At 34.1% G+C, this 21,858-nt stretch overlaps 1 protein-coding gene across 2 annotated transcripts in view; it reads right to left on the minus strand.

Moving 5' to 3' along the window:
* Positions 1-2,944: 2,944 nt before the first annotated feature.
* LOC142349275 (neuronal acetylcholine receptor subunit beta-3-like) overlaps positions 2,945-21,858 on the minus strand; it is a 64,516-nt gene continuing 45,602 nt past the window's right edge. For both annotated transcript variants that reach the window (XM_075400730.1, XM_075400729.1), the window contains 4 exons: positions 15,211-15,363; positions 11,000-11,214; positions 10,262-10,426; positions 2,945-3,804 (listed from right to left, as the gene is read on the minus strand). In XM_075400730.1, coding sequence (XP_075256845.1) covers positions 3,038-3,804; positions 10,262-10,426; positions 11,000-11,214; positions 15,211-15,363 — 1,300 coding nt within the window. In that variant the 3' untranslated portion in view covers positions 2,945-3,037. The remainder of the gene's footprint in view (positions 3,805-10,261; positions 10,427-10,999; positions 11,215-15,210; positions 15,364-21,858) is intronic.

A 21,858-nucleotide genomic window follows, 5' to 3' on the forward strand; every position in this document is an offset into this window, starting at 1 on the left:
TTAATTGCTGAGATTAATGATGTAAGCACAAGTGGGACGCGCAATTATCTAACTCCCTTACACATGAAGTTAACGCAATTTTGGTAACGCATCTGCGTCCTATGTGACTTGATATGAATCCATGACAACCGAACACAATAACACGACCGAACATGTTATTCTCGCAATAAAACTTAAATCTGATTTCTCAAATCTTATTGGTTAATGTCTACTTTTCAGCTAATATTCCATTCGGCTAATATGCACTGCACCAATCTTCACTATCACACATGTAAACTTTCTTTGAAGCGCAAGCTGCTATCACTTGATTTTTGCTGGTGTTCCGTGGATACTCGAATAAATAGCCGGAGACTGTTGAAATAGCTGCGAAATAGACTTGCGTGCCGCATAATACAGAGACAGCTATAAATTCAAAAAGTTGTCCACACCGCTAAAGAAATTATGTAAAATAGATGCAGCGTTATATTAAAAAGTTTGTTAATATTCAATCCGCAGAAGCCTTTTTATTAGTGAACTATCTTACACTTATGAGTTCCATTGACCTTAAACTAATTCAATTGAAACTTTTAACTAATGAAAGTTTTAAAGTGCAAGTCATTGAGTGAGGTAAATGACTTGTGATCAAAATCTAATCACGCAAACTTTTAGCAGTTAGTGAGAGGTAGACGTCATTCAAAAAATGTCCTTCAGCTTTGCTGTGTGAACAAATGTGAAACATAAAGAGCGCAAGACAGCGAAACAAAAACATAGCAGTACAAGATATGGCATAATTCAAAGAATTTTTAGATATAAAACAAAAGACCTAGACCTGGAACGGACGACAACAGCTTAGGAAAACGACTTCGAAAAAAGTCAGATAACAAAATTGTGAAACTTGGCAATCAAAGTCTGCAAGTGCACAAAAACAACCCAGAAAGCAAGTGTTTTTGTTTAAACAACGTTTTCTCGCTCTACTTTGAAATTGGACGGAAAAAAGGCACGCCGCAAAACCACTGGTTTTTTCGCTCAAGTTCCTATTTCGGCGTCACTCACCACTTCTCGAATTTGACTTTAAAAATAATGAAAACGTGTGAACGGATCTCATTAAAAAAACATTACCGGAAGAGCTCCGGAAACGATTTGGATGGGAACGTTTACGCCATCAACCGAAAAGAATAATGCCTCCTACTTAACAAAAACTATTATAGGAAATTCGAAAAAACAATTATAGGAATACGATCAATAGAATACCATCCGACAATAAAAAGTTTCCGTGCCTTCAACGACTACCAACAGAAAATGAGGCAATTTTAAAAGTTTTTTTGTTCGAACATTTGCCCACGCAATACCCAGCAGAAACATGTAATAAAATGCAACGAACGAGAAAAATCTGAAGTGAGAACATTGGAAAATGTAGCAGTCTAGACTTGAGTGTCGCCTTTTAGAATGACTCAGTGGCAGATTTTAGAGAAGTTCTCAATTAAAGATTGAACATCTTTAATACACTCGTTTTCAATACACTCCTAGAAGACTACCGATTAAGAAGAACAAATCCTGAAAACAACTAGAACAGCCCTTTCTGTAAAGAAAACTATTATCCGCTTACATCACACATGAGAAGCAATTTTAAAAAAAATCGTTGTAGTCAAAAAATTCATCAGAAAGTTCAAAGAAAACTTGAACAAAAACAAAAGAAATTTTTTTTTGTGATATAGAGTTACTCAAAGCCAACGTAAAATTCTTTTGAGCAATTAGGAGTTTTGTAATATTCGCAAAATAATAGGCAAGTCGTAATAGTCTAAAAAAATGTGTGAGATTATTGAAAAAAAAACGAAACACTGCAAAAAAAGTTCAGAAAAATAATTTAAAAGTTCTCAATTTTTATTAAACTTCTGAACAAAAGAGTTTTAAACCAACAAAACTGTAATAGCTTGATATCAAAAAAACTTCTATAGTACTTAGCCTCTTTTCAGATACCACAAGAAGCAGTCAAACAAAAACAAAAAGCAAAAACTTGCTAAATTTCATCTAAGTAGCTGAAACATAATTATAAACAACTAACGTCGGGCGAATTGCTCTCAAACGACTGGCGAGCTGGGGCATAGAAATGTCAGCATTGGGTGGAGGAGGGTGGACTGGGGTGTGTTAAAGGGCTGAGTGGGAGAAGGGGTGCGGGAGTCAAATTTTAAAGATAAAGAAGCGCACGTCACACATGAACTTTTTTTCCTCAAAACAGTTTTGGTGAATGGCTTTTTTGAAGACTGGTAAGGCGTAAAGCTCTAAGAGGATATGTTAAACCTTTTTTTGAGGAGGAAAAGTAAAATGGGTCAGCAGACACAAAATCGGTCAAGCAAAAAACTGCATTAAAAATACAACATGACTAGTATGATTGCTACAAACTTTGTTTCAGATCAATTAAAAAGCTCCAAATTAGCAAAAACTCATGAACTACCAGAAACCTTCAATCCACTATCAAATAAAGCCAAAAATTAAGTCAATATCATAATCAAATCTCTTAACCGATAAAAAGTGAAAAACACTGCATTGAAATGACGTGTGTGAATAAAAAATGTGTGCTCACTTACAGAAAATGTTTTTGCACCTCAATTTCTTGCTCTCAGGAAATAAGTGTTATTAATAAAATACCACTCTTTTTTCGCTTCACACTTTAATTTTTAACCCAATTATACCCTGTACACTCCAATTTTTTTTCACGCGTTTCATTTCCTGCTTCAAAATTCATTCTAATGAAATTGATAAAAAAAAACCTTCTCCAATACTATTCGAGTCGTAAAAAATACAGCGCCCCAATTCACAATTTAATTTCTTTGAATTGTAAAACAAACCACAAACACCGCAATATACCTCCGCTCAGCTTACAGCTTCACAGCTATAATAAGTGGTTATCAATTTGATTTAAAGTAGGAATTTAACAAGTGATCGCATTTTAACGGAGTGAAAAAAATCTGTCTAAAATAATAAATTGAAGCACTAACAGCAGCTAAATAAACAAATAGTAGACATTTAAAACTGCACATTTAGTTTGGTTCTATTACTACTACGAGAAAGCTATGATCAGTGCGATGAATGTTAACACATAACATAAACCCAGTAATCTATCTACTACTCTTGCCAAGTAACGCCATTCCTCTTTGATGTACTTCTGATATTCTTTTTCCAAATCCTTACTCTGTTCACGTGTTAACCTGTCTTTTATATCTTGAAGTAACTGAAGACATCTCAACATTTCCAGATCGTGTTCGGAAAGATTTTCCTCGTCATCGGGGGAAATCAGGATTCGGGGGTTCGGGGATAAGTTTGTTCCTGCCCCTTTCATTTTGTTCACGCCTGCAGAGTTGGCAGAATGTTTTGGCGAAGATTTGATGTCACCGTTAAAGTTTGAGTTCAAACTCGGGTAGCCAATATTTAAGTCGCTGCAACTTTGAACAAGCTCAGAAAAGCTTTCTCTGGCTGTGGTTTGAATTAACTTTAAATGCTGTGCTGTACTTGAGTTACAGTGATTTTTAGCTGAAAATGAGTCCGATAAGCGCTTCGCTTTGGAGCGGTCTTTGGACGAAATAGCCCCGTTTAATAGCGCTGAGGGTTGTAATTGGTAAGCATGGGCATTTAGTTTAGAAAACTTTTTGGGCGTTTTGACTGGTCGCCCGACGCAGAGTAGTCTTGCCACGAATAGGAATGGGGCGCCCTCTCGCAGCAGATGAACTAATCGGCGTGATTTGATTGGCTGGTGATGAATGTTGAGGACAATGACTGTCATGACCACTGAGCTGGCAACCAGACCCATTGATATTAAATAGTAGCTACCTGAAACAGCCAATCAGTTTAATTTCAAACTTTCATCTATGGAGTTAATTGCCACTTTTAAATAAGGGTAAGACTAAAAGAAGAAAAAAAATTACAACCAGTGTATCTCAGATTGTTTTATTTTAGCTCACGCATGGTGAAACATAAAACACAACTTTAAGGTCACAAAAGTTTGAAAAGGGTTTTTCAATTTACGTGTAAAATCATTCAAAATTAATTATTTTTAGTTATGCATCCAAAAAACAGCATGTTTCCCTTATCCTTTGATATTTATCAGAGATCATAACTTAGATGTTTAACTGTTCGTCAATTGAGTGTGGGATAATTGAGAAAAAAAATATTTAAAAAATCAAGCATATGATCCGAATTTCAGATGGTTGCCAATATTCTGGTGTAAAATTTTCAAAATTTATCATTTGCAGTCTATAATTAGTTAGTAGTGTAAGTTAGTAGTGTCAAAGCACAACTTTTATAGAGCTAAAATATTTGTTTCCGTTTTTGGTCTTTTCAGTTAACCAATCTCCATGTATTAAATACAACCAACTCATAGGTCAATGTGCAGTTAGTAAAATTTTTGAGAAAAAATTGGTCTTTTCTTAAAATCGTGTCTCCTTATTTGCAGTTCGAATGTGTTTTAAGATTTCTTTAAAAACGCAACAAGGACCTCTTTAGAAGTTAATGTAATTTAAATTCTCCCAAAAACGATTTAAAATGCAAGCAATTCGCTATAGAAATTTTTGGTATCCTATCAACTGTTACATTTTTGTTTTCCTGTCAATTGTTACAATTTGTTTCCAAAATTTCAGACACAGCTTTCTTGCATTTTGGTCTTTTCATTGGTCTTTTCTTAAAATCGTATCTCCTTATGTGCAGTTCGAATGCGTTTTAAGATTTCTTTAAAAGCGTAACAAGGACCTCAATAGAAGTTAAAAACGATTTAAATTGTAAATAAATCGCTACAGAAGTTTTTGGTTTTCTATCAACTGTTACATATTTGTTTTCCTGTCAACTGTTATATATTTTTTTTTCCAAAACTTCAGGCACAGCTTTCTTGCCAGTAAAAGTATTTTGAAAATCTGGAGGACCGCATAACGGTAGAAGCCAAAATTTGAAAGTGATTTTAATTTAACGTACCTTTCGGACATTTTTAAGTGAGATTATCGGGCTATACAAATTCTGGCTTCGTTGAAATGTTTCAATTTAATTTCTTCTCCATTAGGAAAAATTATTTCAAAATTTTCAAATTTGTACCAATGCGAGTTTGAGCATGATGGCTTTTTTCAACCTAAAATAAGCAATTTTCACATAACGCTAGTTCTTAATTTATAGCTTGGGCTTTTAAACATTTAAAGTGTTCAAAAAACTCATTTAAAATACAAATCAATTAACGTCGGAGTATTTGCTCTCAAACAACAGGCGAAGCAGTTTTATTCAGAGCGCGCGTGAAGCGTAGATAATTTTATTTGCGCAAAGAACTCAGAGTGGAGGGGTTTGAACGCGCAACGTCCCTGGTAGTAATCTCAGGCTGTAACGGTTGCTCTCCTATCAAGGTCAAGGAAAACTTTACACCGCCCCAGTTCGTTTCAGCGGTTTCAAATCTGTCCGGATTTTGAGTTTTTGCAGTTAAATTTTGTGAACTGTATTATCCGCTATACTGTAGACTACCGTTGCATTACTTGTTGCTCCATAATTTCAAATAACTACTTGTTCAGCTTTGCTGTATAACAAACTTGTTTCTCTCAGAAGAACAAAATAATTCAAATTGAAACAATCAAATTTTTGATGAGTTTTTGTTAAAAACTCAATTTATCATTCGATATTGCAAATTCTGCTTCTAACAAATTTTTAAGAATCACTTCGGGTAACTGTCAACCAATTTTCAAGTTTGTTGCGAACCTCCTTGTTAAGGGGGGCGCTTATTAAGCAACTCAGATATTATAAATCTGATTCAATTTAATAAACAATTTCCTGTTTCTCAGTTGGCTTCAATAACCACCAATATCAAAACTAGGCTTGGCTTCGTTAAAACCACTAAGAGCAACTGACTATGTGCTTTGCACAGAGTTTCTCTTACTTAGGAACTTTGTTCCTCAGAAAGAAAGTTTTGAGAATATCAAAGTTAATTCTCTTTTCAACAAGTCAAAGTAAATTTAAAGTTGTAAAATCAATAATATGATCTCCAGAAACAAGACACGATAACAAGTAATTTACTGCTCAAGAAAGTGTGCTTCAATACGCACTGTATGTCAGTTTAATATAACCAAAATTCAAATTTCAACTGATTTTTGGTAGTTTATCAAGCTCTATTTATACTGCTGAACATGTCAAAAAAGCATCTCTGATTGATTGTAGATAAAGATGTCGACAGAAAATGAACACTTTTCCATAACGTCACTTTTTCAGTGTAAATTTGATGTCATGAGGTTTGTTAACCATGAAGAAGTTTTGTCGAATATTCTGTATCAATAACAGGTTAATTCGCAATCCAATCGCGAAGAATCTGATGCAGTTTAGTAATGAATTTCGTCTTTTCTTCCGAATAATTCTTCAAATAGAAATTCTACGACTTCAGTGCAATAGTCATAGCTGTTGGTGATAGTATGGTAAACTCGGAAATTTCCTATTGACTATTCGCCAGATTCAGGGAGAGAAAAACTAAAGCTATTTTAACTATTTCACGTGCATTTTGTTCAGTTGTACTCTGTGCATAATTGGCCAGGCTACTTTGGTGATAGTTGCAATAGTTGAGTTGGAGTTGTAGTTTAACTTCATGGATGACGATTGTGTACTAATAATATTTACTAAATATAAATATTGAACAAAATGAGCAAATCCGTATGGCTTCAGTAGAGTTTTGCCATAAATTTCGTTCTTCATGCTATTCTAGCTTTAAGGCTTGAAATGGCCTTGAAGCGCTATTCAATTTGATTTCTGAGTTATTAAGCTCAGCCGCAATACAGGCCTTTTTGACTCAACTGTAGCGTCTCTACTATCGCAACTGCAATCGCTTTTATATTAAGACAGCAGGCTAAATTTTGGACTGAGAGCAATTTAGATCACTCAAGAAGCAACAAGTCAAGCGTGAAAAGCCACTCCAGAGCGAAAAAATGTTCTAGAACCAAACTTAAAAAAAGGTCAGACAAAGATGTTTGAAATTTTAAAACATTTTTTACACGAATTGTTTCAAATTTCGTTCGAGGGCAATTAAAATTTTGAAAGGTCTTTATAAAAAAGAAAATAATCTAAAAGTTTTAACTAAGTGATGTGATCAACGGCGAGATGAAAAGGTCAGACATTCTTGCTTTTTGAAACCCAATGATTAACAAAAAAAATTATGTAACTCACTTTTCGATACTATACTTATGAAAAATCGTAATTATTTAATATTTTGTCACTTGTCAACCTCGTTTACGTTAAGTAAACTTTTAAAAGGGTAATTTTTTGTGTTTAATTTTTTTAATGCTGTATTTTGTTTTGTCTATTTTATCTTGTGGTTCTTTGTTTCTGATTATTCAAAACTTTTAAAGGTGTTCTCACTAAGTACGTACATTTTGCTCGAATATTTTTGCCCAGTGTCGTCACTGTTAAGTTTTTGGCTAGCTGAAGCAGTTTTGTGGGAAAAGGCCAATTCTACTGTTAAACGAAATGTTTAATATTCTTGGCGTAATGAGAGTCATCCTTAGCCTCCCATATTAACGTGTTTTTGAATTCAAGACACGGCATTTGAACAAGATGCGTGGCTGACTGATTATCGTGGCTCATCTGTACCCGGTTTTGTAACAATTAAGTTATCAGATCATAATCAGATAAATTTAAACAAATTACACACCGGTTTTGGCATAGTTTGTAGAGAAAAATCTCAAACCTCGGGTATCAATTTTCTAAGGTAAATTTTTTAAACAGCTTCAGTACAATTTCACCTTTTAATGACTAGCCGTACAACATTTAATTTAAGTATGACCTTTTGAACATAATGAACGAGGCAATAAAATGACCATCCTGTTTTACATCCCCGTATGTGTCCTAAAATGGCACTACCAACTGTGGTCCAACTATTATCCAAATCGATTAAACTCGGATTATATTTTATTGCGCCTCTTGCCCAAAATTAATTTGGGAACAATTTTCTCCCCATCAATTCCGGCTGATAAAACCCATATTGTAAAGGGCTTCCGCATTTAATGACGTACTTGCTGAGAGATAGCATAGCTGTGAATTGTCCTCTTATTACACTTGCTGAACAAAAAAGAAGATTTCACGCCTGCGCCCTCTCTGATCAGTGGTTTAAAAAGCTTTGATCAAAAATGTTCCCCTCAAAAAACGCCCTGAGCCATACCTGCTTGGATTATTGTGAGCGTTTTGGCCTTCGGCTACGTTTTAATAGAGCTATTTAAATAGAAAGATGCCACGATTTTGATTTTAATTTTTGCGAGAGGCGCTTTAATTCGTACTGATTTTGAAAGAAAAGCCTTTTCAAATTCAGTTAAATTTTTGCGTCTTTCGAAACGTGAAAGCCTTTTTCAGAAGTCTATCTTGAAAGTTTATAATTATATACCTAAAGGCGGCAAAAATGGAAAAGAAATAGTTGGATAACCTCCCCATTCCCCATGTTTTAACTAACGATTACTTATTGAAATATTTTATTTGGATTAATGTAAAAGTGCCATTTTTTGCTATTATTTTCAAGAGAGTTGATGACATTGAAATGTTTTTCAAACCTTGCCACCATCAAATGAACGCATCCCAACTTTTGCTTCAAACTTCTTAAGCGTTATGTAGTTCTAAGTAGCGCAACTCTGCTTTAATCACGTGCATTAATTGAAGCCCAAAAGATGATTGAACTAGTCCATTTAAATGGGCAAAAGCTTCAAGAACTGTGTTCTTTTTATGATATTGGCAGAATTATGCTTTGGCATAATTTTTGACATATAACTAATTTCAGCCCTTTAGAGAAAACCTTTACGAAAAATTAAGTTAGCACTTGAACGTGCTAATACTTATCCTAAATTTTCCTTGTAAGTCTGTAAGTCACCATCATGTATGTGGTTTTATGACAAAAATGAAATAACTTGTCAACCCGGATCGAGGTTTTGTCGAAAAATGATGCAAAATTTGCAAGGGAAAAAATTCATGAAAAAATGAAAAAAAGCGGCTTCATCCTTTAGCGGTGAATTCGTAACACAAGCATTATTATAGAATCTAGAATCAAACCAAGAGCGTTTAAAAGGAGAAAAAGAAAAAAAATATTTTTCCAATTTTTTGACCCTCATAACGCGTCCGAATGCCTTGCTGAACAACTTCTGCTTTAGCGTATTAAAAAAAAATTACAATCCAGTCGTTATTGGGGAAATTTTGATAAATTTTATAGTGATTATGATTAGGCTAATTGATGCAGTATCAAATTGAGTAGGCGACTGGAAAGTGACAGCTGGGAAATTAACTGTCGAACTACTATTTCCACCAATGCTTCACCATTTTTCCCTGTCACACACACCCCTCCCCGCTAATCTCCCTCTCGGGCCCGCTAACCCCCTCCCCCTTCCCCTTGAGCCTTTAAACCCCTCTTTCTAATCTGCCCTTCTTTCACATTCTCTCTGAGATCTATAATTGAACTGTGTGTCAGTTTGAAAGTGGAACAGTGTCAATGTAATGATAAAGAGTAAGAACGAACCGAATAGGCACTTGAAAAATTTGCTCTTTCTTAGTGAGCTAAGGAAAGCTTATCTGAAATTGAATAGAAGATAACTAACTCATCTGGTAAAGACGGCCAATTTAATCAAAATTCTCGACGTAGCGCGTCTAACTTGTATGCTAGGCGGGACATAAAGCGAAGAACAATATGGATGATACATGAAAAATGAAAAAAAAATGGTGAAATCATTTGTTAAACTCCAAAACAGGAGCTCTCGATTATAGAGCTTGAACACCAGGCATAATTTTAAAACAGCCTTAAAAGAATTCAATTTAGATCAATATGAAAAAGTAACCTATAGTTGACATGGAGCATATAAAATTAATTTTTATTTATGCGATCTTATACAAACGGCCTTTGTTGAGTCATTATAATTATATGTAATCCCGGAGCGAACTCCAAGTCAATATCAGTACTAGGCAAGTCTAAATAGAATTCTTTTTTGGATTTATAGTTCAATTCGAAAGTGAGAATTTTCGTTCAGCAGACAAGCGGGAAAAACTTATTAGCTTTTTTATTTGCCAAGAAGTTGAATTCGATTGAGAAATGTCTCCTGGGCGGTTTTTTCGCAGAAGCTCTGGTTGAATTAGAAGAACTGACAAAAACCAAATATGCTTCAAAATTATAACGCAATCAACTATCAAAACTTCACGACTCTAATTAGATCTTGAGATCTGAGATTCAGAATGTGGTGGCCATAATATTATAGACAAAGATTGTGATTAAGGTGCATGTAACAAGACCCGATAAGCCCAATTTGCTCACCTAGGATTGGGAAACTGTCAGATGATTCTGGGAGGAGGTCTACTAAATTGAGTAAGTTGACAAATAGAGAGAGGAGGACTGTGATTCCCAGAGATATCTTCTCTCCGCTCTCACAGGGCAAAACAAAGTTAGACAAAGAGACGGCTGAGATCATCACAAAAGGTACTAAAACATAACACACAAATTCATTTGTTGGATCTGATGAAAGCATATTTTTTGTTTACTGTCTATTGCGAACACTTTATTGTCTGTAATCCATAACATAGGGCAGAAGAAAAATTTCAATTTTTCTTTGCTTTTCGCCATTAAGATTGGAAATATGTCAAACATGTGCTTAAAAATTCAGTGGAAAGGATACATCTCTCCTTCATTTAGTAGACTGATTAAAGAATTAAATTTTTCACTGAATTGAATGAGGGAATAGTAGTCTTTTAAAGAATGCAGGTCAATTTGCAGCAGTTTTTTGGGAACTTCAACCCGTAAAAAAAAACGAGCATCTTTGCAGGAAATTGAGCATCATCATCCGGCTCCTTTCAACATATTCGAAAATTTCTACACGTTTCAGCTCATTTTAAAGTCTTTTTACACGACAACTTTAAGCAAAATTTGCTCAGTTTTACTCATTTTACCCAATAATTAAGTGCATTCTCAAGATGTTCTATAGAGCATCTGACAACAAACTTGATCACAAATCGATGGCTTCGATGACAAGATAAGATGAGTGTTTATTGTCCTCACCAATGAGGATGAGTAGGAAATAGAGGGACTTCCTCCTGAAAGATAGCTTGAAGTCTATGGTCCTGAATGTCATGTCGTAGTCTGCCAGGTACTCGTTCACAGTCTCAATTGAAGTGGACACTATGTCCCACTGTGCATTGTGCATGAAGTACTGAGTCTTCATATGGGAGTGGTTGTTGTACACTACCAGGTCCAGCTCAGACGGGGAATGGTACCTGCATATCAAGCAAAAACTGGACAAATATTATATTTAGATTTTTTTTCGATCAATACAATTTTTCTTTCTTTCTCTCAAACAGGTAATACAGAAGCTACAATGGATAACTTTGTCCCTCACTATTAATTCAAAATGTTAGTGGGGAATGGGGGATGGGGGTCTTGGGGGATACACTCAACCCTGGAAAAACTTTCACATGATAGGAAAAAATAATTCAACCATTGGTTCGAATTTTGAGTTAGCGCTATTACAGGTAGAGCTATTTGTTTTTTTTTGTTGTTGTATTAAAATTCAATTCTGACAAAATTGCAATTTAATATTACATCTTTTGAAGCAATTATTAGTCAATTTAGTCAGTTCTGACATCCGGTTTTGAATTTTGATCATCAAAACACTCATAGTTTTTGTTAGGGTTTTGAGCTAGTGTCCTGCTTACTATAGAATTTAACTACGAGGGAGTAGATTTAAACCATTGTCTCGTAACTCAGAGACTAGTGAGTCAAATCATTACGTTTGAGGCTGAGGCGTCAGACCAAAACGACCTCTAACTTAATTAGGCCATTCTGGACCAGAAACACCATGATTAGACTCGCTTATACCACTGTTCATACTTTAGTGCGTTCTAACGGATATCTACTCCCTTCCATTCAGACCAGAACCGCCCGCCCCCTGCTCTCGAAAATATTCTGATCAGAGGTCATGATGATCTGAGACCTCCCTTTGGGTCTAGCTAATCACCAGCTCACTCGCTTTTTCCATTCCTTAGGCTTTATCTTTCCCTCCAAAATTACTTTGATTGTGGAGAGCTTGGATTTTTGTTCCGACCCACTTGTGGGGGAGGAGCTATATACTCAAATGGGTTTTTTTTGTTCAGTCAATTTTGGCCGATCGATATATTCATCGTAGAGAAATGTTAGTAGTATCATTAAAAAGCTCGTCCAGTGTAGAATTCAAAATTAAAAAGATTCTTTTGAATTTCGTTTTTTTCGAGGAGTTATCGAGGATTAAAGTTTTGTGTGAACATGCAATATTTGGCATGATTTTGTTCACTTTTAGACGAATTTTTGTTCAAAATAAGACTTTTTCTATAAAAAATAGTGAGTCAAAACCACATTTCACGTCACAAAATTTATCAATTTTGTGTTCCTAATAGACGAAAGGCGATAAGAGGACTAGTTCTGGTCTCATAGGAAAGTTTACTATAAAAAAAATCGAATTCTAATTGAGAGCTCCTTTTTTAGAACACGTTTCATATTTTTTTTTGTTTTTTAAGTCACCTAGAGGCTAGTCACTTTTCATATCGATGTTCCGTTAATGTCAAAACCTCATTTACACTCAAATGAAGCCCAATGAACGAAAAATTCGCTTTCAAAGAATCGCTCATGTTTTTTTGCTTCGACTTTTCGTAACTTTAATTGAAATTTGGTTTTTTCGGGTTACACAAAATTTTTGCAGTCTCATGGCATAAACTCGCTGGCTAAAAGTGCAATAAGTTTCGTAATGAGCATTAACTGAACCTATCTGGTGCTTCAAATGGACAGCTAATGGCTGTTAAGACTTTGAAAAAATATTTTCGGAAACTTTTTCAACATTAACCAATCATCAACTTATTTTCGTAAACAATAAATCAGTCTCATTAATTACAGGACCCCTTAACTTCCTACTTCAACCAAAATTAATCTGGTTAGCGTTGTTGTCTTCTAACTGTTGGTCATTTGACTTCAATGCCACAAGATTAAAAAAAAATTCAAAATTTTTGGATATTTTCGTATTATTGGTTCCTTTTGAAATCTGAACTTATTATTTTTATATTGATAGCTCCCATTGGCTTAGAAGAGACTCTAAAAGGATCATAAATAAAGTTTTCCAGAGAAAGACGTATGGTTTAAATGACTTCGACACTTTATCTCGCACTTTTCTATTGAATTTTTTGTTTTTGCCTATACTTATTGTTGTTTACATAGTCATAAGACTTATTGTGATCTATTATTAATAACCTATGCTTGACAAACATCTTTGTCCTCCCATCGAGGCATAAGTGAGCGTATTTATTGACATCCGTTGAAAGCTATTGAATTCAATGTCTGTCAAAGTTTTAAAAATATTTTTTCAAAATTTTTTGAACATTAACCAATCGTAAACTTATTTTCGTGAACTCTAAGTCAGTCTTAGTAATGTCGGGACCCTTTTTTTTCTACGTCAACCAAAATTTATCTAGCTAGTGGTTTTATCTTCTTATTCTAGGTTTTATGACTTCGATGCACGAATTTTCATTTCTTTTTTATTTTTTTTTTGTTTTTTGTTTTTTTTTTGTTTTTTTTTTCGTAATTTTGGTTCTTTTTGAAATCGTATGACATTATCTGAATATTGATAGTTTGTTCCCATTGGCTCAGAAAAGACGTTGAATGGATCATATATAATGTTTTCAGAGAAAAGCTTATGGTTTAAATGGCCCCGACACTTTGTCGCACTTTACTGAATTTTTGTATTTTGCCTGTATTTGTTGTTGTTTTCATAGTCAACGACTTGTTGAAATGCCTTATAGATGACCTGATGACCTATGAATGACCAACATTGTGGTCCCACCGAGGGATAAATTAGCGTATTTATTGGCTTCCGTTGAAATCTATTGAATTTAGTAGCGTTGATACAACGAGCTCCATCAAAAATTTCGCGGTTTTAATGTATTTGTTCATATTTGTTGATTTTTTTGAAGTTATATTGTTAAAAAAAGAATACCATTTGGTTAAAAAAATAATTGAAAATAGAAAATTTTCTACTGAAAATTGCATTTTTAATGGCTTTTCGCTCGACACTTCTCGCTCAATGTTTTTTGAATTTGCCGTTTTTTGCCTGTTTTTCTTCTTTGTGGCCGTAAAATGTTGACCGGTCCCATAAACTTGTAATCAAGTGCTGAATTAATGATGTCACCCGAAGCAGTCCTTTTTCAACGAATAGTGATAACGTTTGTAATATTATACATTTTCAAAAGTTTTTCAAATTTTCAGTTTTTGTTGTCCTTTTCGTCAACTTGTAACTTATTCTCATCAATGAGAACTCCCATCCATTTCCTTGTATTTCAAAAATTAACATGTGTACTGATAATATGTCGTAACTGATGTTATGTTTGTTGGACAATATGCGTTTTCATAAAAGTTTTATGAGTGGCATATGTTTTTTTTCTCTTCTTTTAGGACATTCGGGTAGTAACAGATCCCAATGATTTTCAAATGTGGCCAGAATGAGCTCATTTTTTTCAGTATAATTTAGTTGAATTAATATAATTAGAACTGAAATAAAAATACATATTATTCAGATAATAGCTAATGAATTTAATGTTACCAATAATTTATGTTTTCGCAAATTGTTTGTAATTTTTTGAGTTTTTCTGTATCTTCAGTCCATTCCCTTGGTTTTCTAACCAAAAAGAGGTCTCATTGAAAGAATTTTTTTGTTATAAGCTAGTGATTTTTAAGACTTTTAAACTATTTGGTTTAAAATATGTTGATTGATTTTTGAAGTTCGCCTCATTATTTCTTCTCTTTGTGGACTTGTTACTTAAGTCTCATTAAGGAAAATTTCCATCTGTTGTATAAATAAGAAAAAAATAGTTTTTGTAGTTAAGGTTTTATCTGATTGCATTTTGACGTTGTTACTAGGTGCTTTTAAACTTAGATAGAGTTTTTGCCTTGAAATTTTTGTTTTTGTTTATTTTGTTATGTTTTTTTTTCGTAGTCTTTTTAATGGCAGATCTCTTGCGTGTTGTAATGAGGCATGGCATTAGGTAATTCAATTAGCAGTTAGGTTTTGTAACAAGTTTTTAAACTCAAACATCTATTTTTGTTCTCTTATTTGGGTGACAATTAAGTCAAAAATGTAGATGAGCTCGGGTCGGAACATCATGTGCGAACGCACATTCACGAGCCTCCTTGTTTAGTTATAAAGTTATTCCAGACAGGGATTATTAGAAAAGGGATTAATAGGAAAGACTTACCATGATCCGAGTGTGATTTTGCATGTTTGGGTGTCAAATGGGAATTTTTTGGTGTCGATATTGCATGAGGTGCGGATGACAGCTGGCATGGACCACCACACCTGTCCTCCACTCTCCACTTTGATATCCATGTCTTCGCGCTCGTACTTGATACTACACAACATAATAACTATAATTGATATTCTGACATTCATGACAGACATCAGAAGTTAATCATCAGACATATGATAGCCTTTGGTAAAATTTAACCCGGTGGTCACAAACATTATTTTACCGTTCAGAAAAAGAATCGAACGTGTTAACTTCTGTTAACCGTGTTAAATTTTTAACATTGAATTGGTTCCAGAGCAATTTACTTTTAATTTTTACAAGCTTCCTAAATCGTCACACAGTTTATTAGATTTACCATTAAGATACTCAATTTGAATAAACACTGAGGAAAATTTAAAATTTAATACGGCCCTTTAACTCAGTAAGCACCGACTAAGACTGACTGACCTAGTTAGATACTTACATACTTACATCATTTTCATTTGTTCGTGCAAAAAAACTAGTAGCATATTTGTTGCCTAAAATAAAAATAGTGAGTAGCTCCATATTCTTCCCCAAGGAGCACCTTCATTGCGTTGGTGCCCAGGATGAGGTCCGCGACCCAACAGCGGTATTGGCCAGACCGACTTCACTCAAAAAAAGGTAATAACCAGACCGACTTTACTCAAAAATAGGTATTAACCAGACCGACTGTACTCAAAAATAGGTATTGGCCAGACCGACTTTACTCAAAAAAAGGTAATAACCAGACCGACTTTACTCAAAAAAAGGTAATAACCAGACCGACTTTACTCAAAAAAAGGTAATAACCAGACCGACTTTACTCAAAAATAGGTATTGGCCAGACCAACTTTACTCAAAAAAAGGTATTAACCAGACCGACTTTACTCAAAAATAGGTATTAACCAGACCGACTTTACTCAAAAATAGGTATTGACCAGACCAACTTTACTCAAAAAAAGGTATTGGCCAGACCGAACAGACTTTGGCCATCCTCTGTCAGACCAAACAGACTTTGGCCAGGCCAAACACACTTTGTCCAGACAATCGACTAGACCGAAAAGATCCTAGACCAGACCGCTGTCCAGACCATTGACTAGACGGAACAGAACTTAGGCCAGACCATTGGCCAGATCCACTTTAGAAGCATCCAACAACATTCATAATTTATTATCGTTTCTTGAACGAGAAATTAATATGAGAACTTTTGAAAATATAGTGAAAAAAAACTATCGATTTATTGGCCGATGCCAATTTTACAAAATAAGTTAAAAGAAGTAGTGTAATCATCTAGATGTTGATGTTTGTTACGAATTATGGGCTGTTGTTGCGAAAAACAGTCAACCCAGAAAACGTTTATACAATTTGCAGAGAACCGGCTTCTCTTTTGGCTGGACCTCTATGCCTTAAATATGGGTAACTACGGACCAAAAAGACCAAAATGTGGTTATTGGTCAGACCAAACAGACCGAAAGTTGGGTATTGGCCAAACCAAAAAAACCGAAGGTTGGGTATTGACCAGACAAAACAGTCCGAAATGTGGGTATTGGTCAGACAAAACAGATCAAACTGTGGGTACTGGACAGAGACCAAACAGACACAAGATGGGTACTGGCCAGAACGAACAGACCAAAAATTGCCATTGGCCAGACGGAAGGTGCGACCAAATTTTTTTTCCAGACCATTGAGTTGGGTCGCACCGGACCTCATGTCCGCGACCCAAATCAGTCTAGCCGATACCTGTTTTGGGTCGCTAACTTCATCGTGGGTGACCTGCAATTGACCAATCAATTGAAACCATTGTCGATATAATGAAAGATGTTGTCTTCACTAGTCTATTTCTAACTCGTTGTAGTTAACATTATTTCACATTGTTCTACAAAGTGTATGTACAAAACTTTTTCGATAGAATTATGTGGTTTTCAGACCAGGATACAAAAAATTGCAAATCCAATTGCGGTCTGATCACTTTGATGATATTGGTGGATTATTTTTGTTTGATTACTTCAATGGAACCCAGTGAAATAGCCTAACGCCCCAAATAAGTCTTAAAAGTCATAACACTATAACAAGATCATACAAGACTTTTTAATTTTTTTTGGATGGAACCATTTATGGTCTTGCGTTTGGTCTCTAGGATGGGTTATCCCGTTAGCTGATACGAGATTCACAGATAACTCTAACCACAATACGATTCTTTCGAGTGATTATATCACTGCAAAAAAAATGTAGAACACTTATTCTTCTGTTAAACTGGGCTTGAAATCATATATATTTTTCAACTTTGAAGAAAAGTATCTGTAATCAAAGATCCCCTGCTCAAAATTGTTTTCAATTTAAGAAAACGCAACTTAAATTTTAAAAAACGTTATACTTTATTGTTCGCCGGATATCAGTGTTTAATAACGCCGAATATCAATAAACGGTTTACCATCAAATTATATCTTTTATGCATTCAGAAATGGCACTTTTCGTCCCTCAGAAATGACACGCTGAAAATTGATAGCTGTTCTGTTTCAAATATATGCATAAAAAACTGTTCACTTGGTTCAACTGTTTGCCTTGGTTGCCAATCAACCATATACTAAAAGATAGGTTGTCACTCTAGCATTCCTTTTGACAAATTGGTGCCATTCATTATTGAATTACCACTACTGTTGAAGCCATTGAAGTATTTGGCGTTTCCTTTACAACCATTAAAATTTACAAAACTGTCAAAGAAGGTTTATTTTTTTATATTTTTAAATCTAAGGAGGTTTCTTTTATAGATAGATAAGTAACGGTACCAATAAATTTTTGTCTCAAAGCGACGGATTAGTTAAAACCATTTTTTCCGGCAGATTACTATTGATTACGAACCAAAAAAAAAACAGTTTTCTCAATAACAAAAAAAAGGAAACGAAAAGTGGAAAAAACCTCCGTCAAAGCTCACTATTTCTATAGTAGAATTCCCCACAGTTCCGACGGCCCTGCATAATCAAAGTATGGATTTTTTCATGAAATAGTGAAAGCAGATGTTGAAACTAACGCTAAAGACATTTAAAAAGACGAAGAACGTGCGAACAACATTGAGCAAGAAGCGTAGTTGGATAAAACTATTTAGAGAAGCAAAATTTTAAAAAAAAAATAAATAACCATGTTTCAAGAGAAGTTTTCTTATCTTTTAATGTCCAATTCAATTGTAATAACTCAATCAGTTGAGTCATATACAGACAGCAGAACAATTGCATGGCATTCATTTTCTCTTTTTTATTCCGACCCACTTTAGAGGATGAGGATTTACATACTCAAATGGGTTTTTTGTTCAGTTAGTTTTGGCCGATCCATAAATTCATCGTAGAGGGTTGTGAGTGGTATCATTAGAAAGCCCGTCTATCGTAAATTAAATAACTATGTTTTTAGTTCCGTTTTTTCCACGGAATAATCGAGGTTTAATTTTTGTGAACATATGTCTGATTTTTGTTATTATGTCTGATTAAAAATTTCCGTTCAAAAATCCTGTTCAGCGTATAACGTATAATCAAAAAGCTTACTTTGAATTTCGTTTTTTATTCAGAGTTAATGAGCTTGAAAGCTTTGTGAATATTCGACAGATTTTAGATCAGGCGTTTGTTCACATTTTCAGTATTGTTGAGCAACCTTTTTTTGCCAACATTGCTGAAAAAAAGTTAAGATCCGGTGCCAATAGTGTTTGGGGTTTAACATCTAAAAATAGACATGTGTTGCTGTTTGTTTAGACTTTTTGAATAAAAACTCTGATAAATTTTTCAGAACAGCCTTTTTCATCACAATTGGCATGAAATAAGCTTTTTTAGTCAACTTTTTCAAATTTGCCGGATTACCAAACCTCAAAACTTCAGAAACACACTTCGTTAAGTCCAAAGAGGGCTCGTTTTACTTTCACCTCCATTGTGATTGTTCTTGAATTAAATTTTTTTCCGTTTTTTGGTGATTTAACTCATTAATTATCCACAATACATCATTTAATACTGATATATTGATTTTTGTTTATCAAATTATCCATATACATTATAATCGAAATAATTTCGTGTTCCTACTGGACGAACGGCAATAACAAAGCTGAATTAGGTCTAACCATTTTTTTTAGAGTTCAAAAACTTTCGAATTGTGATCAATAGCTGTCTTTTTTGAAAAAAAACTGAATTTTTGTTTTTCAAGTTCATTACAGAACAGAACAATTTACATCAAGACGTACCTAAGGCAGGTTCAGTTGGCTTCTTAATGAGCTAAAAGGAAACCACTCTAGTTTCTCAGCTAAGAGTTAATGATCGATTTGACTTTAAAATTACTTGTTTGCGATATGAAACAAATATTGAGCTGTCCTTAGTTCTTTTTTTGGTCAATTTGATGTTTAATTTGATACTACGTGTCTTTACAAATTTTCTTTAACATTTTTCTGAGGTTGCTGCTCTTGTTTTGTCACATTACTGACAGGTCAAATATCAGATCACAGGTGTTTGTAACGAAAGCATAATGGAAAATATCAATATTTTCAGTGAACAGATTATGATTTTAACGGCTTCGACCCCCTCTTTTAACAAAATTTAATAAAATGTTTCATTTATCTCCTTATTTGTCCTTGTTGTTATCGTTGTATAAAACAATCCGATAGCTGCAGTTCTAGCAAGCTTGTTATGGATAAAAAAAGAACTTACGTAATGATTTGAATTGATAGCTAAAGATTTTCGTGACCTTTAAATCAAAAGTTCGAAAAATTTTAACGTTGCACTTTATTGTTCCTTTTGTCTACTTGTTACCTGGTCTCATTAATTGAATGTCGCACTTCACAGTATTATTGTTGAAGAACGGCATAATTGAACATATCGAATGTGTTAAGTGGATGACTTATTATTTTCACTGCTTTGACACCAGTTTTTGGCAAAAATAAAATAAAAAATTTAATTTTTGGTCTGTATTTGTCGTTCTTTTTAAACACATTTGACAAATCCTATTAACAGACAGATCTCATTGGCTTTCCTTGGACAAATAATTGAATATTTTTATTTAACAGCTAATCTTTTTATTGCTTCAAAAACATTTTTTTTTTGAAAAACAACAGTGTATTTTTAACATTGCCTTTTTATCCTATTTTCGTCCAGTTGTTACCTAGACTCAATAACCAGTGTTTGCAGATCACATAATTGGTATTAGAAAAGAGCGCAATTGATTATATACTTTTAAAGAATGAGTTATGGTTTTGCTGCTCCGACATTGTTTTCTCGCAAAATTTAACTGAGGTTTTGTTTTTCGTCTGTATTTGTTGTTTGGCTTTGTTGACATACAACAAATTCTTGATAAGCAGAGGTCTCAATGTTTTTAAAAGGAGGTCTGATGGAACAAAAAAAAAGGATTTCATAAAACTAATTCAATTTAAAAATTTTGAGTTGATATGCAAGAGTTTTCATTGTTTGGAGTTATTTACTCTTCGAAAAACCTAACTGTATTTTTTGACTTTGCCATTTTTCCTACTTCTTACCTAGTCTTTTTTACTAGGTAACCTAGTCTTATTTACCTTACTCAGAGGTCACACTTCACATTATTGGTGCCCAGAACTAAATTGACCAGATCTTTTTTTACGGAATAGATTATGGTTTTAACAGCTTCGACACCGTTTTCTTGCAAAATTTATTTGAAGTTTTGTTCTTCCTCTGTATTTGTAGTTTGTTTTTGTAGACGTACGACATATTCTGGATAATGTAAGTCTCAGTGTCGTCACATGGAGCTCTGAATGAACATAAAGATCTCAGTGTAGTGACATGGAGCTCTGAATGAACATAAAGATAAAGCTTTCTTTGAATTTCGTTTTTTATTCAGAGTTAATGAGCTTGAAAGCTTTGTGAATATTTGACAGATTTTAGATCAGGCGTTTGTTCACATTTTCAGTATTGTTGAGCAACCTTTTTTTGCCAACTTTGCTGAAAAAATGTTAAGATCCGGTGCCAATAGTGTTTGGGGTTTAACATCTAAAAATAGACATGTGTTGCTGTTTGTTCAGACTTTTTGAATGAAAACTCTGATAAATTTTTCAAAACAGCCTTTTTTCATCACAATTGGCATAAAATAAGCTTTTTTAGTCAACTTTTTCAAATTTGCCGGATTACCAAACCTCAAAACTTCAGAAACACACTTCGTTAAGTCCAAAGAGGGCTCGTTTTACTTTCACCTCCATTGTGATTGTTTTTGAATTAAATTTTTTTCCGTTTTTTGGTGATTTAACTCATTAATTATCCACAATACATCATTTAATACTGATATATTGATTTTTGTTTATCAAATTATCCATATACATTATAATCGAAATAATTTCGTGTTCCTACTGGACGAACGGCAATAACAAAGCTGAATTAGGTCTAACCATTTTTTTAGAGTTCAAAAACTTTCGAATTGTGATCAATAGCTGTCTTTTTTGAAAAAAACTGAATTTTTGTTTTTCAAGTTCATTACAGAACAGAACAATTTACATCAAGAAGTACCTAAGGCAGGTTCAGTTGGCTTCCTAATGAGCTAAAAGGAAACCACTCTAGTTTCTCAGCTAAGAGTTAATGATCGATTTGACTTTAAAAGTACTTGTTTGCG

The sequence above is a fragment of the Convolutriloba macropyga genome, chromosome 11 (genome assembly GCF_964194025.1).
Source record: "Convolutriloba macropyga chromosome 11, txConMacr16.3, whole genome shotgun sequence".
NCBI classification, from domain to species: domain Eukaryota; kingdom Metazoa; phylum Xenacoelomorpha; order Acoela; family Convolutidae; genus Convolutriloba; species Convolutriloba macropyga.